General features: G+C 40.9%; 1 protein-coding gene across 1 annotated transcript in view; it reads right to left on the bottom strand.

The window, feature by feature from the left end:
• QRSL1 (glutaminyl-tRNA synthase (glutamine-hydrolyzing)-like 1) overlaps nt 1-16,352 on the bottom strand; it is a 37,317-nt gene that overhangs the window by 17,718 nt on the left and 3,247 nt on the right. The window contains exons 2-5 of the mRNA XM_025383004.1: nt 8,527-8,686; nt 8,111-8,209; nt 5,946-6,042; nt 78-254 (exon numbers count right to left, since the gene is read on the bottom strand). Of these exons, the coding sequence (XP_025238789.1) occupies nt 78-254; nt 5,946-6,042; nt 8,111-8,209; nt 8,527-8,686 (533 nt within the window). The remainder of the gene's footprint in view (nt 1-77; nt 255-5,945; nt 6,043-8,110; nt 8,210-8,526; nt 8,687-16,352) is intronic.

Raw genomic sequence — 16,352 nt, 5'->3', positions numbered from 1 at the left:
AGTCTATTGCTGGACACACTTTACGACTGTTTGTATATGGGTGGGTTTTAAAATACAGATAGAGAAAAGCATCTTACGCGTAGCATGTGAACGCCGATACGGCAGCTGCACTCCCACCTGAGCTCCCTCCAGTTATCAGCCAGTCTGAATCTTCATTCTTGCTGTGGGGATTCTGCTTCCTCTTTTCTCTATATTGTTTCGAATAACTCCAGGGGTTTTTAACTGGTCCAAATATACCATCTGTGCTCCCAGATCTGATGAAGTGAAGCAAGATACCTTAGTAAAACTTTCATTTTTTGTGAAAATTTCATCTTCTGAGTATATTACTTGCTTCTGACACTCATTGAGCATTTAAGAACCCACTGTAGCTTGAATTGAAAAAGGTGGGAAGCCTGCTCACATGTAGCTTTCATTAATCGACAGTTGGGGAGGATGGGAAGGAAGAGCATTTGTGGAAGAAAGTAGAGAAAGCTAATCGGCTAAGAAAATATTTTGTCTCATTTGATCATCCAATTCGACTGAAGATGATTTCCCCCTTGTGAATCAAGGTCTTCCAGCTGAAAAGGGTCATATTCAGTTAAGTCTTCTGAGGAAATCTCTCCCTTAACCAGAAGTTCTATGGAAAACATTACAAGTGGAATGCTAATAACTTTCTTTTAAATTTTTGAAATGATTTTATTCTCAGATAAATTGCAAAAATAAAAATAACATATAAAGCACTTTATACCCCTTACCCAGATGTACCTACAGTCAATATTTTATCCCATTTGCTTTACTACTTGTGTGCTCTGTGTATATATATACATGTACATATATACACAAAGTATGATAGAAACTTAAGGGTATCTTAAGGGTCCAACTTATATATATCATAGCCCTTTATCCCTAAATACTTGAGTGTGTATTTCCTAAGAGTAAGGATATCATGTTATACAGCCACAGTACAGTTATCAATCTCAGTAACATTAATATCAATACGATATGTTTACCTAATCTACTGTACGTAATTCAATTATGTCAACTGATTCAATAATGTACTTTGGCCGGGCGCGGTGGCTCACGCCTGTAATTCTAGCACTTTGGGAGGCCGAGGCGGGCAGATCACGGGGTCAGGAGACCATCCTGTCTAACACGGTGAAACCCCGTCTCTACTAAAAATGCAAAAAATTAGCCGGGCATGGTGGCGGGCACCTGTAGTCCCAGCTACTCGGGAGGCTGAGGCAGGGGAATGGCGTGAATCCGGGAGGGGGAGCTTGCAGTGAGCCGAGATGGCGCCAATGGACTCCAGCCTGGGCGACAGAGCGAGACTCCGTCTCAAAACAAACAAACAAAAAGAATTAATAATAACAATGTACTTTATGGCATTTTATCCCCTTCCTGGATCAAATCTAGAGTCAGGTCTTCCATTTAATTATCATTGTCTCTCTTTTTTGTTTTGAGACATTCTCGCTCTATTGCCCAGGCTGGAGTGCAGTGGCGCAGATCTTGGCTCACTGCAAGCTCCATCTCCCGGTTTCAAGTGATCCAGGTTCAGGCGATTCTCGTGCCTCTCGAGTAGCTGGGACTACAGGCATCCACTACCACGCCTTGGCCTCCAAAAGTGCTGAGATTACAGGTGTGAGCCACTGTGCCCAGGCTCATTGTGATTTTAATTTTGAATTTCCCTAATGATCAAAGATATTAAGCAGTTTTTCATGTGTTTGTCAACTATGTTTTAATCTCTGATGAAATGTCTGTTTAAATCTTTTGTTCATTTTTTAAAAATACAGTTGCTTGTTTTCTTATTTTCTTATTGAGGTGGGAAATGTTCTATGTATTTTGGATATCAGTTCTTTCTGAGATACATGTTTTGCAAATATTTTTCTCAGTCTGTGGCTGGCGTTTTCACTTTCTTAGTAGTATATTTCAAAGTACAGAAGTTCTTAATTTTAATGAAGTCTATCAATTTTTTAGTTCTTAATGAAGTCTATCAATTTTTTAAGTGGATTTGTGCTTCATGCATCCTATCTAAAAGACCTTTGACTAATTCTAGGTCACAAATATTTTTCCCTGTCGTTTTAAATTGTTTTTTTCTGTAGAGACAGGGTCTCACTAGGTTGCCCAGGCTGGTCTAGGACTCCTGGCCTCAAGCAATTCTACTGCCTCAGTTTCCCACAGTGCTGAGATAACAGGCGTGAGCCACCAGGCCTGACCTCCCCCTAAATTTTCTTAAGTTTTATGATGTTAGGTTTTACTTTCTTTATCTCTTATCCTGGAAGATTTTCACAGCCCTTTTTTGTTTCCATATGATATTTTAATAGACTGGTTCTCATTTTGGATTCATCTTTTGTTTCCCCATTAGTAGAGTCAGGTTATACATTCTCAGCTGGAATATTACATAGGTGATATTGTATCCTCAGACAATTATATCTGGAGGCACATAACGTCCACTTCACCCTCACTGGTGATGTTAATTTTGATCAGCTGATGAAGGCAATGTCCTAAAAGCCTTTGTTCAAATTTACTCCCATGGATTAGTTCATTCAACATACATATAATGAATTTGAAGAGCTACCACTCTGAACTACACATGCAAGGACTCTTGTTTCTATGAAACAGAGAACAAAGACCAAGCAAATATTACAAATGTGACAAGTGTCATAAAAGGGTAAGTATAAAGTACTTTTGGTGAAAGACTGCTTTTCCCTAAGATCGAGATCAAGGCAAGGAAATCTGCTCTCACCACTTCTATTCAACATTGCACCTAAGGCCCTAACTGGTGCAGTAAGGCAAGAAGAAGAAATAAGATGAACTCTATTTGTAGACTACACAACTTGCTACATAAAATATTCTATAGCACAAACATCAACTAGAACAAATAAGCGAGCTTTAACAAGGTCATGGGATAAAAGGTCAATATAGAAAAATCAATTATGTTTCAATGTACTAGCAATAAACAATTAGAAACTGAAAAAAATACAATTTTCTATAGCATTAAGAAACATGGCCGAGGGCAGTGGCTCACACCTATAATCCCAACACTTTGGGAGGACGAGGTGGGCGGATCACCTGAGGTCAGGAGTTTGAGACCAGCCTGGCCAATATGGTGAAACCCCGTCTCTACTAAAAATACAAAAATTAGCTGGGGGTGGTGGTGGGCACCTGTAGTCCCAGCTACTTGGGAGGTTGAGGCAGGAGAATCTCTTAAACCCAGGAGGCAGAGGTTGTAGTGAGCCGAGATCACTTCACTGCACTCCAGCCTGGGTGACAGAGTGAGATTCTGTCTCAAAAAAGAAAAGAAAAGAAACATAAAACATGGGAATAAATCAAATTATATGTACGATTTATATGCAGGAAATCATAAAAACATTCCTGAGTAAAACAAAATCTCACTAAATGGAGAAATTTAGGTATGGTATTCATGGATGAGAAGACACGTATTATGATGCCAATTCTTTCCAAGTTGATCTTTATAAATTCAACACAATTACAATCAGAATCCCATTAAACTTCTTTGTAGAAATTAGCAAGCTTATTCTAAAACATATCAAAATATAACAATCTGGATTATGTAAAATGATTTTGAAAAAGAAGAACAAAGTTAGAAGACTCTTACTACATAATTTCAAGGCTTACTATAAAGCTATAATAATCAAGATGGTGTGACACTGGAATAAACAGAGATGCAACAGAGTCCAGAAACAGACCTACATGAATGTGCTCGATTTTTGACAAAAAAACCTAAGATCATTCAACAACAAAAGGATAATCTTTTTTATCATTAGTGCTGGAGTTAATAGACATCCATATGTTTAATAAAGGGACTTTATTCATACTATATACGAAAATCTAATTCGAAGTGAATCACAGATCTAAATGTAAGAGCTAAACAATAAAACTCCTAGGAAAAAAGTCTTTGTGACCTTTGTTAGTAAAGATTTCTTGGCCAGGCACGATTGCTTACGCCTGAAATCCCAGCACTTTGGGAGACGAGGCGGGCAGATCACCTGAGGTCAGGAGTTTGAGACCAGCCTGGCCAACATGGTGAAACCCCACCTCTACTAAAAACACAAAACTAGCTGGGCCCAGTGGTGCACGCCTATAATCTCAGCTACTCGGGAGGCTGAGGCAGGAGAATCGCTTGAACCTGGGAGGCAGAGGTTGTAGTGAGCCGAAATCGTGCCGTTGCACCCCATCCTCGGCAACAGGAGCGCAACTGTGTCTCAAAAAACAAAAAAAATACACACATCATAAAAGAAAAAAATTAAGCCACGTGAGGTGATGTGTGCTTGCAGTCCCAGCTTCTCGGAAGGATGAGGTCAGAGGATCACTTGACCCCAGGAGTTCAAGAACAGCCTGGGTAACATAGTGAAACTCCATCTTTAAAAAATAAAGGAAAAAATGGGCAAGGCACAGTTACTCGTGCCTCCCAACACTTTGTTGGACCAAGCTGGGAGCACAGTTCGAGTCCAGGAGTTTGAGATCAGCCTGGGCAACCCAGTGAGACACTCTCTATATGAAAGGAAGAAAAGAAAAAAGAAAAGAAGGACGGGCACAATGAATTACATGCCTGTAATCCCGGGAGGCCTACGCAGGTGGATCACCTGAAGTCAGGAGTTCAAGAGCAGCCTGGCCAGCATGGTGAAACCCCATCTCTACTAAAAATACAAAAATTAGCTGGGCATGGTGGGGCATGCCTGTAGTCCCAGCTACTTGGGAGGCTGAGTCAGGAGAATTGCTTGAAGCTGGGAGGCGGAGGTTGCAGCGAGCTGAGATCATACCATTGCATTCCAGCCTGGACGACAAGAGCAAAACTTTGTCTCAAAAAAAAAAAAAAAAAAAAAAGAACGAAAAGAAGAGAAAAAAGGAAGAGAACAATTGATAAACTGGAGTTTATCAAAATTAAGAACTTTTACTGTTTGAAAGGCATGTTCAGAGAATAAAAAGATAAACCAGAGACTTGAATAAAAATTTGCAAATCAGCATCTATCTGATAATGGATTTGAATCCAAAATATATGAAAGAATTCTTTTCTTTTCTTTTTTTTTCCTGAGATGGAGTTGTGTTCTTGTTGCCCAGGCTGGAGTGCAGTGGCGCGATCTCGGCTCACTGCAACCTCCGCCTCCCGGGTTTAAGCGATTCTCCCGCCTCAGCCTCCCAAGTAGCTGGGATTACAGGCATGTGCCACCACACCCGGGTAATTTCTGTGTTTTTAGTAGAGACAGGGTTTCTCCATTTTGGTCAGGTTGGCCTCGAACTCCCTACCTTAGGTGATCTGCCTGCCTTGGCCTCCCAAAGTGCTGGGATTACAGGCCTGAGCCAGAAAGAATTCTTACAACTCAATAATAAGATGACCCAATTTCAAAAAACGGGCAAAGAATTTGAACAGCTATCTTCACTGATGAAGATACAGGGATGGCAAAATAAACACATGAAAAGATGTTTAACGTTATTAGTCATCAGGGAAATACAAACTAAAAGTAAAATTAGAGATGACTATATATCTGTTAAACAACTGAACATAATCTCACAGAGGGACTAAGAAACTGGCATTAGACCCTTAATCCTTTTAGGTAACTACATTTAGTGAAAACAAAGGCACAGGCCGGGCGCAGTGGCTCACGCCTGTAATCCGAGCACTTTGGGAGGCCGAGGCGGGTGGATCACGAGGTCAGGAGATCGAGATCACCCTGGCTAACACAGTGAAACCCCATCTCTACTAAAAATACAAAAAATTAGCCGGGCGTGGTGGCGGGTGCCTGTAGTCCCAGCTACTCGGGAGGCTGAGGCAGGGGAATGGCGTGAACCCGGGCGGCGGAGCTTGCAGTGAGCTGAGATCGCGCCACTGCACTCCAGCTTGGACGACAGAGCGAGACTCCGTCCCCCACCTCTCTCCACCAAAAAAAAAAAACGAAAATAAAGGCACAGACATAAGAAACTCAAGAGAAGATTTCAATTTTACTTACCCCATAGCAAACTCATCTAAATTTGTTTTTCCCATTAGTAGAGCTCCCTGATCCAACAACTTCTGAACTACTGTAGCATTATAAGGTGGTATATAACCTGAAAAAAATTTAGTTACTATTATTGTTTTTTACAGTCCAGAGGTCTTTTATTTGTTTATACCTATTATGCCATGAATTCACAGGGAATAGGCTCCAGCAGCTCAGGAGCCTTCCCATTGGTTCTCACACAGTGTGTTTCTCCCGGTGGAGCAGGCTGAGGCTTCAGTTGAACCCAGGTACCTTTCTCTTTGGCTTCCTTCTTTTTCTCATCATTTTCCTTAATGCATTTCAGGAAGCTATCTCGGCTCTTACAGCACTTACTGTGCTCAATATGCACATTCATTCTCTTGGCAAGAATCTTGCCCCTGTTTATTTACAACAATGCCGACAGCATGCTGGGGAACACTGTAGACTCTCCAGTTTCACCATGGTAACACTTGTGGGGCATTCCTTTTTGAACAGTACCCATTCCCCTGATGTCTACAACATCACCTTTCTTACAGGTTCGCATGTATGTGGCAAACAACTCCTTGTTTTCTAAAAGGCCTACAAAACACGTATTGGGGCCTCTCCTCTTTCCCTTTGTGTTCATCATTTTGGTGAATTACCGTATGATGGTGGTTCCTGCCAAAAGGCCAGTTATTTTTTTACAGGAAACAAAACAGTGAACATGCAAATCATATGTAAGAAACAAGAGTCGGCTGGGCGGGGTGGCTCATGCCTGTAATCCCAACACTTTGGGAGGCCAAGACAGGCAGATCACCTGAGGTCAGGAGTTTGAGACCAACCTGGCCAACGTGGAGAAACCCTGTCTCTACTAAAAGTATAAAATTTAGCTGGGTGTGGTGGCGCATGCCTGTAATCTCAGCTACTCAGGAGGTGAGACAGGAGAATCACTTGAACCCAGGAGGCAGAAGTTGCAGTGAGCCAAGACTGCGCCACTGCACTCCACCCTGGGCGACAGAGCAAGACTCTGTCTTAAACAAACAAAAAAAAAAAACAAAAAAAAGAGTCTAAACTGCAATTAAGCAATTCATAATGATATGCCTTAATTATTCCTAATTTAAATAATCAGTTGTACTTTCTTCCAGTAATTTTTTTTCTACTGTTAAATGTATGTTTTCCAAAGATAGTCTGTGCATTCACTATTTTTATAATCTAAAAACAGACTTTAACAGTTAGTTCTACAAAATATTGCATGATAGTCAGAGATGTACCCAGTATTTTTGAAATAATAAATCTCTATTTTGCTCACTGTACTTGACTGTTTCTTCTCAGATGATGTTATACCACACAGTAATTTTTATGTATTTCCAGTAGAAATAGATCTTTATTTTCAACTAAAATTTTCTCTGGCTATTGAAAAGCTGTAGCATACATTCCAAAATAATGAACAACAGTCTGCATATTAGAGGAAGGTGGGGCATATTCCTCATAGAATATTATTTTTAGCGTATAGTACTCTGAATAACCTTTTTTCTATTTCTGTTTCTTCCTAGGATCCAAATATCTTGATAAACCTGCTTTCTTTTGACCGAACTCTAAAGAATAAATCTAAACATTGCCATACTGTGCTATAAGAGAGGAATCAGAAAATAAAAAATAACTGGCCAGTAGATGTTAATGAATCCTCACATCATCTACAAGAGAAGGGTATCGATAATAGCCAGTTCACACTTATTCCCATGTTATCAATTAGCTGAAGGTAGAGGTTATATAGTGTGTTTACAGTAATCAGTTTTTTATTTCATTTTTTAGAGATGGGGTCTCACTATGTGGCCCAGGCTGAACTCAAACTCCTGAGCTCAAGTGATTCTCCCACCTCAGCCTCCCCAGTAGCTGGGACTACAGGCAAGCAACCGATTGGTAATTAGTTATTGAATTGAGTCTTCCTAAATTTAATAGAATCTTTGAAAACTTCTGAAATAGTATTCATTAAGCTGGCCTACCTCTAAAGAAAAATTCTGCATTCTGAAAGAGCAAATAGTAAAAAAGGTGATATTATATTCTAAATATTTCCTTCAAAGATATAATTAGTCTGAAATTATCTTGGTACTTTATTATCCTTAAAGCGAAAAATACCGATTTTTACAAAAGTATCAATGCTCTGATCAGTTAAACTTTACCTTTCAGCATATTTGATGCACATGTTGTCTCAATGCCGGACGTGCTGAAGTTGTCTTTTACTGCAACAGGAATTCCATCTAAATCCCCAAGCGACTGTCCTGCATTAAAAAGCCAAAAGAGTGATAAAGGAGATAGTTTAAAATATAAAGATACATGAATACATGTCATTACAGTAACTACTAGTTTTTGGCAAAGATACTTCTTCAGAAATCAAATTTATGGCAGAAATTAATACAGTTGGACATTATAAGGCATCACACAGCCATTACCCTCATTTTTATTATCCTCATGGCAAGTTCTTTAAATAAGGCTACGTTTTATGTTTAAAGCTTCACTTGCCAAATGGAGACTACTACAACCAATTAAACTCCTTCTCTGGAGATATAACAATTAAGTATAGTTAAAAGCAATTTACCATTCTTATATCTCTTTTCTGATTCTTCAGCTTGTTTTAAGGCCACCTCTTCCGACACAGTAATGTAGGCATTTAGAAACTTGGTCTTCTTGATAAGAGAGAGACATTTTTGACAGAGCTCTGTTGGTGTAATTTGGCCTTGTTTCAGTGCCGCAGAAACCTATAGTGTATACAATTCAAAAACCTTTTACTGAGTCTGCAGAAGTTTCAAATGTTATGTTGGTGGGGGTAGGGGTGATGGAGTGGCTAAGTATAACATTTTAAAGTGAGGCTTAGGTTCAAAATCAACAGAACCTATTACCTCTAACACTTAGTGTAGTGGAGGAAGGGTGATGCACTGATCAGCTTGAGGAGAGGTGGAGGACATGACATTCTTCTCCTTAGCTAACTTTTGGTTTTAAAGTCAGGCTGTACAAACAACAGCAATAAGTCAGGTAAACCATCCTGTCCACGGGGAGTTGAGGCACAGCATGGGTGAAGGATGGCTGAAGGCAGATTCTGTACAGAGGGTAGCTTAGCTGCAACACAGGCAGTCCAGAGAGAAAAAAAGAGAAGTGAACTGGACAAGGCACTGCAGGATTTTTATGGCTCTCTAAATAAGATCTTTATACCTATTGTGGAGTTCAAGTAAGAGACACTATGAATTGAGAGAAATGCTTATAAAATACAGGTTCAAAGACAAACTAAAAACAAACTTTTCTGAAATTCTGTCTTTAGGGAAGACATTAGGAAGGCTGGTAAAGAAGGAGTTAAAAAAAAAACTACACCAAAAGTGACTGAGAAGTAGTGAATACCAGTGTATATTGACAGGAAGTAGGGCCTGAGATGGAGTCATGGGTGTCTAATATTTCCTGTAGGAAGTAATAATAACATGTACTTACTAATCAGATAAAAGGGATGAATAACAAGAAGTAAAAGATGACACCAAAACTTTGGAGATTTTATGAAAAGATAATTGGATTAGATGGGAGCTGAGAGAAAAGCAGAACAGGGGAAGGAATAGTATTTACCAAGTATTTTCTAAGAGTCAGGCACTGTTGCTTTACATGCGTTATTACTTCATTTAACCCTTAAAACAACCACACTGGCTGGGTGCAGTGACTCGCTCCTGTAATCCCAGCACTTTGGGAGGCCGAGGTGGGCGGATCATGAGGTCAGGAGATCGAGACCATCCTGGTCAACATGGTGAAACCCCGTCTCTACTAAAAATATAAAAATTAGCCAGGTGTGGTGGTGCATGCCTGTAGTCCCAGCTACTTGGGAAGCTGAGGCAGGAGAATCACTTGAACCTGGGAGGCGGAGGTTGCAGTGAGCTGAGATTGCGCCACTGTACTCCAGCCTGGTGACAGAGCCAGACTCTGTCAAAAAACAAAACAAAACCAAAAAACAATCACACAAGTTAGGTACTGTTTATCTCATTTGACAGATGAAGAAACTGAAGCTCAGAGACCTGGAGTGATTTGTCCAAAGGCAAACAAATAGTAAAGGACAGTATGACTTCATAATATACAGTCTTCTCCATTTCTATCTCTACTCTATTGGAAGCTTAGGTTGTCCTCCAAGCTGACAGTATTTTCACGTGTCCCATATATACCAAGAAACAGAAGTTTGCATTTGAGGGGAAAATCTCCAAATGATCTGCTCTCAGCTACTGAGTAAATCATCAAAGCAATGGCATTCTTGGGGCTGAGGGTTTTAAATGCAACAAGCAGTGGGAAGAGGTCATCAAGAGGATCCCTAATGCTCACCGACAAGAGGAAAAGGACTTCCATGGGGAGGCTGCTGGACTGCTGCAGGGATGGGGAGGGCAGCGAGGTCTGACTTAAGTAAGTGACTTTTATAGTAACAAGAAGAGAGAGTTTGTCGAATGGTTTGTATGAAAGGTAAACCCTTGGCCAGGTGCGGTGGCTGACGCCTGTAATCCCAGCACTTTGGGAGGCCGAGGCAGACAGATCACCTGAGGCTGGGAGTTGGAGACCAGACTGACCAACATGGAGAAACCCCATCTCTACTAAAAATATAAAATTAGCCAGGTGTGGTGGCGCATGCCTGTAATCCCAGCTACTTGGGAGACTGAGGCAGAAGAATCGCTTGAACTTAGGAGGCGGAGGTTGCAGCGAGCCAAGATCATGCCATTGCACTCCAACCTGGGCAACAAGAGCGAAACTTTGTCTCAAAATAAACAAAGAAATAAAGAAAAGAAAAGAAATGTAAACCCTCTAGAAGAAAGAAGGTAGAAAGAATAAAAGAGAGCAGTGTGTTTTAATATCATGTATATGGAATGGGAAGAACAAAGATGCTAGCAGGCTGAGTGGAAGAGAGTTAGAACTAGCAAAAACCCAGAGCTGGAGAGACAAACATATGTAGGCAGGTCCATCCCATGGCTAAGTCGTAATAATGAGGAAAATTGCATCTGCCACTTTCTCTCCTTCCTTGACTCCTCTCAAGTCCCCTAATGTCTACTATCCTCAAGCTGCTTCCAGACTGGTCTGAGGATAAAAGCTGAGGTGTTACAATTGTGACTGAACAGCAAGAAATAAGATTGTCTAGGAGTATTCACTGGAAATGATGCCGATTTTCATTGAGACCATTTTTAGGAACTCTAGATTTGAGAAAAACAAAATCAATAAGGGAATTGGAAAAGAGAAGTGAAAATAAAGATGCTAATCAGCTAACTGGACTAAGCATAAGAAGCAGGAAATGTAAATCACATATACAGTTCCGCGGGACAAAACTGCAGGTGTCACATCTGAATATAAAATGAAGTTAACTTTTAAGTTTTTGTTAAAAGAAAAAAAATTCTCTCTCTGGCACATCTTTTCTCTAATGGAAACTAGGCCTTCCCTGGCAGCCACTGCTTCTCCTGTTTAGCGCCTACCTACCACATAACACAGAGTCCAGACTGGGAGAGGGGACAGATGATCTCCTTGTTCCTCAATGCTTCTCTTCTCTCAAACATCCTGCTCACCTGAAGCACATGCCTTCGGAGATGACACCATACTCCCTGGTGTTCTGACCTATAGCCTCTCTGGTACTACTTTTCATTCATTGACAATTTTGTTGCCTAGCGCACTGTCATCTTCGTTACCATTGCTCCTATCCTCTCCCTTGTTCATGTCAAATTTCAAGTCCATGTACACCAACACCTGATTTTTCAGTTCTTTGACCTCACTTCGCACAAACTTTTCCTTCACCTCACCCCAGTTGCCAACTCTCCTGGTTACTGCCCAGACTACATACATTACTAACATCCGTATGATCTCCAAAATGTCAATTCCAGCCATCCCATGTCTCCAGCCCTCAGCTCACTTACTTTACTATCCACACAGCCAGCAAGAAAAAGGGACCTTAGTTCCACAACCACAGGAAATGAACTCTGCCAAAACCAATGAGGTCCAGAGGGCTGGAGCTCAGATGGAACTCTAGCCCTGGCAATACCTTGCAGTACAACTACAGCACATGGATTTCAGCCTTGTGAGACCCTGAGTAGAGAACCCAGTTACTCCATGCCCAGACTTCTGACCCAGAAAACTGTGAGATCCTGAGATTATGTTACTTTAAGCCACAAAGTTTATGGTAATTTTTTATGCAGCCATAGACAATTAATATACCTCCTTAGAAAAATTTCAAACCCTTGCTCAGGAACCACTCTTCTTAGAAAGGGAAGGGAAAAATGCAAATACATATAATTTAGTAATTTTGTCCCTGTAACAAAATTAATGTCAATAATAGGTAGTACTTAGTTCTAGGCATTGTCCTCGGTGCTTAATATATCATTTAATCTTTACATCCACACTGAGAAGCTATTATTATCTCCATTTACAAATTTAAAAAAACTGAAGTTCCTACCTGAGGTCACATAACTAAAAAGCAGCAGAGCTGGCTGGGCGTGGTGGCTCACGCCTGTAATCCCAGCACTTTGGGAGGCCGAGGCGGGCTGATCACAAGGTCTAGAGATCAAGACCATCCTGGCCAACATGGTGAAACCCCGTCTCTACTAAAAATACAAAAATTAGCTGGGCGTGGTGGCGGGCATCTGTAGTTCTAGCTACTTGGGAAGCTGAGGCAGAAGAATTGCTTGAACCCGGGAGACAGAGGTTGCAGTGAGAAGAGATTGCGCCACTGTACTCCAGTCTGGCGACAGAGTGAGACTCTGTCTAAAAAAAACAAAAAAAAGGTAGCAGAGCTGGGATTCAACTGAGGACTGATCTTGTTTCCAACACTCATGCGCTGAACTACTTACTATACTACAGGGTGAGTATCCCTTATCCAAAATGCTTGGCACAAGAAGTGTTTAGATTTCGGATATTTTCAGACTTTGGAGTCCTCTATGTGTACTATATGCTTTCCAGCTGAGCATCCCTAACCCAAAAATCTCAAGTCTAAAATGCTCCAGTGAGCATCTCCTTTGAACACGCCCTTTGAAAATCATGTTGGTGCTCAAAAAGTTTTGGATTTTGGAGCATTTCAGATTTTCAGATTAGGGATGTTCAACCTGTGTAATTACTCTCTATGCAAGACACTTTGGCATTTATTTCTCTGTAACGAAGTGGAGACATTTTAATTAACTGAACAGACAGCATTAGAGGTTTACTTAGGAAAAGAACTGTGTTTTTTTTTTTTTTTTTAAACGGAGTCTCGCTCTGTCGTCCAGGCTAGAGTGCAGTGGTGTGATCTCGGCTCACTGTAACCTCCGCCTCCCGGGTTCAAGCGATTCTCCTGCCTCAGCCTCCTGAGTAGCTGGGATTACAGGTGTGCGCCCTCGAACTCCTGACCTCGTGATCTGCCCGCCTCAGCCTTCCGAAGTGCTGGGATTACAGGCATGAGCCACTGTGCCCGGCCAGAAAAGAAGGGTCTTTAAAAAAAAAAATTGCCTTGATAAACACTGAAGGTACAGGAGAGCTCTTGAAGGCTGAGTATTCCAGGGACAGGTACTCATCCTCTCTTTAACATAGTCCATTCATGCTTTTGCCTTCTTGCTTCTTGAAATTGCATGTCAAGATCACCAGCAAGCTCCACGTTCCTAAACCCACTGGTCAGTACCAGCCCTTATTTTATAGTACTCCTTAGTAGCATTCAACACAAGTGACCACTCCCTCCTTGAAACACTTCTTCTCTGTGTTCAGGACACCATGCCATCCTGGCTTTTCCTCCTGTCTCACTGGGCATTCTTTCAAGTCTCTTTTGCTGGCTTTACTTCCTATTGTTGACCTCCAAAATGTTGGAATTTTAGGTCTTCCTCTATTTTTACACTCAACTTCCGAGGTAATCTCATCTAGCCCTATAGGTTTAATTATCTTCTATACTCTGGCCAATGTATATCTCTCACCTAGCCTCTTTGCTGAGCTCTGAACTCTTGTATCTAGCTGCTTAAGTGATATCTTCACTTGGATATCTAGGAGGCATCTAAAAATTAACACATCCAAAACAAAACTCTTGATAACCTTCCCGTTCCAAACATGTTCCCTTTAGAGGTTTTCCCATCTTGATGTTACATTTCCCCAACTGCCCTGGCCCAAAACCTAAGTAAAACCTTGATTCTTCTCTTTCCCTCAAACCCCATATCCAAAACATCTGCAAACCCTAACTTTAAAAACAATATCCACTCCCACTATCTCTTGCCAATGCAACAGGCTTCTAAAATGCTTTCTTGCTCTTTTTTTTTTTTTTTTTTTTTTGAGCCAGGGCCTTGCTCTGTTGCCAAGCCTGGCGTGCACTGATGTGATCTCGCCTCATTGCAGCCTCAACCTCCCAGGCTCAAGTGATCCTCCCACCTCAGCCTCCTGAGCAGCTGGGATTAAAGCCATGCGCCACCATGCCCAGCTAATTTTTGTGTTTTTTGTAAAGACAGGGTTTCGCCACATTGCCCAGGCTGGTCTTGAACTCCTGAGCTCAATCAGCCTGCCTCAGCTTCTGAAAGTGCTGGGTTTAAAGGCATGAGCCATTGCACCCGGTCAGTCTTTGTACTTTATTACTTGCTTTTCTATAGATCATGGATCCTTAAGAGTCATCTGAAGGAGCTTTTAAAATTTTAACTCAGATCATGTCCACAGATTCAAAACTTTCCAGAAGATTCCCATTACACTTTGAATAAAATCCATACTCCCTACTGTGGCCTCAAAGGTTCTCCGCAATTTGGCTCCTACCTGTCTCCCTAACCTCTTCTCTCATTGCTGTCTTCATTCACTTTTCTCCAGGCATGCTGGCCCTCTTGCTATTCCTCACTATGGAGAATAGCATGGAGGGTCTCAAAAACCTAAAAATAGAACTACTGGTTGGGCACAGTGGCTCACAGCTGTAATCCTAGCACTTTGGGAGGCTGAGGGAGGAGGATTGCTCTTGTTTTAGGGTCTTTGTACTTACTGTTCCATCTGCCTGGAACACTATTCTCTCAGATCTGCCCAGTGTTCCCCCTTCATATCCTTCTGGTCTCTATTAAGTATTATTCACTCAGTCAGAGAAATCTTCCCTGGCCACTCTAGCTAAAATGTCCAGCTCCCCCAACTAGTTATCATACTATGATCTACTTAATTTTTCTCCACAGTACTTATACTACCTGAAATTATATCCTTTACTTTAAAAAAAAAAAAAAGTGTTTAATGGCTGCATTTCCACAAAAAAATGTTAGGTTTCAGGAAGCAGGAGCTTCTGTCCGTCTTTAATGCTACCCCCCAGTGGCTGGAACACAGAGGTACTCACTAAATGTTAGTTGAATGAATAACAGTTGTTTAAAATTTAGAATCGATTTCCCTATAGAGCAATGATTAGTTTTTCTAAAGTTGAAGCTCCAAGAAGCCAAATGAATATATCCTTCTTTAAACTTTAGGATTAATAATATTAGCCTGGTGCCTCGCTCCTAGAAACACTGGAATCATGCCACAAAAGACAAAAGTAAAAGTGAGATTCCTCCCCCTCTCTGAATGTACCTGGGTAAAATTTACAAATAGGAATTTTACCTACTTGGCATTTTACCTCTTTTTTGTGCCTAATCCCAGGACTCCTGTTACCATAAGCCTCCACTCACATCCCCCAAATTGCCTCCATCATTTCCAGCCCTTCTCCCTAATTCCCAGCAAATTTTCCCCTCTTCAACTGATTATCTCAATTAAGGTATTATGAAGAAATTTGAACTGTTATAATTTACAACCATGGGTGAACAAATCGTTCAACCTTCCCAGGCATCTGTACATATGTAAAATATAACTAAATTGAAAGATAATTTGTATGAATTAATTAATCTCTCATTGGTAGAATTTAGGGCATCAGTACAGTGATATGGAAAAAATACAAAGTAGACAGAAGGTAGTTTTAGAGCTGGGGAAATAACCACCAAATGTTTTGCATGCTAGGCATTAATAGGTGTTCATTAAAGGAGTGATTAAGTAAAAGTAATCATGCCAAGGCAACCTCTGGGTCTTCCCCTGGGTCAGCTCTCCTGAATAGTTCTTTTTCCCCCATGACGCAAAAGTTGTTTTTCACTATGGCTCACTCAATGACACCAGAGAGAAGTAGCACTAAAAAAGGTAGCACTTAAGGAGCTATGACAGTTGTCAAAATCAAAATAGAGTCACTTGTGTTAAAATCCTGACTAATGGAGTCAAGGAAGGTCAAGAAGAGAGGGTTCTCATGCACGAATGCCTGATAAGAAGAACTATCACACTCCAGCTGACAAGGGATTGATAACCGAAGTATATAAGGAGTTCAAAAAACTCAACAGGAAAAAAAAAATCCAATAATCAAATTAAAAATGGGCAAAAGATCAGAATAGACATTTCTCAAAAGAAAGACATATAAATGGCAAACCGGTATATGAAAACGTGCTCAAC

The sequence above is a fragment of the Theropithecus gelada genome, chromosome 4 (assembly GCF_003255815.1).
Source record: "Theropithecus gelada isolate Dixy chromosome 4, Tgel_1.0, whole genome shotgun sequence".
Classification (NCBI taxonomy): domain Eukaryota; kingdom Metazoa; phylum Chordata; class Mammalia; order Primates; family Cercopithecidae; genus Theropithecus; species Theropithecus gelada.
The sequence above is the reverse complement of the archived record's forward strand: the minus strand, read 5'-3'. Positions and strand labels throughout refer to the sequence as shown.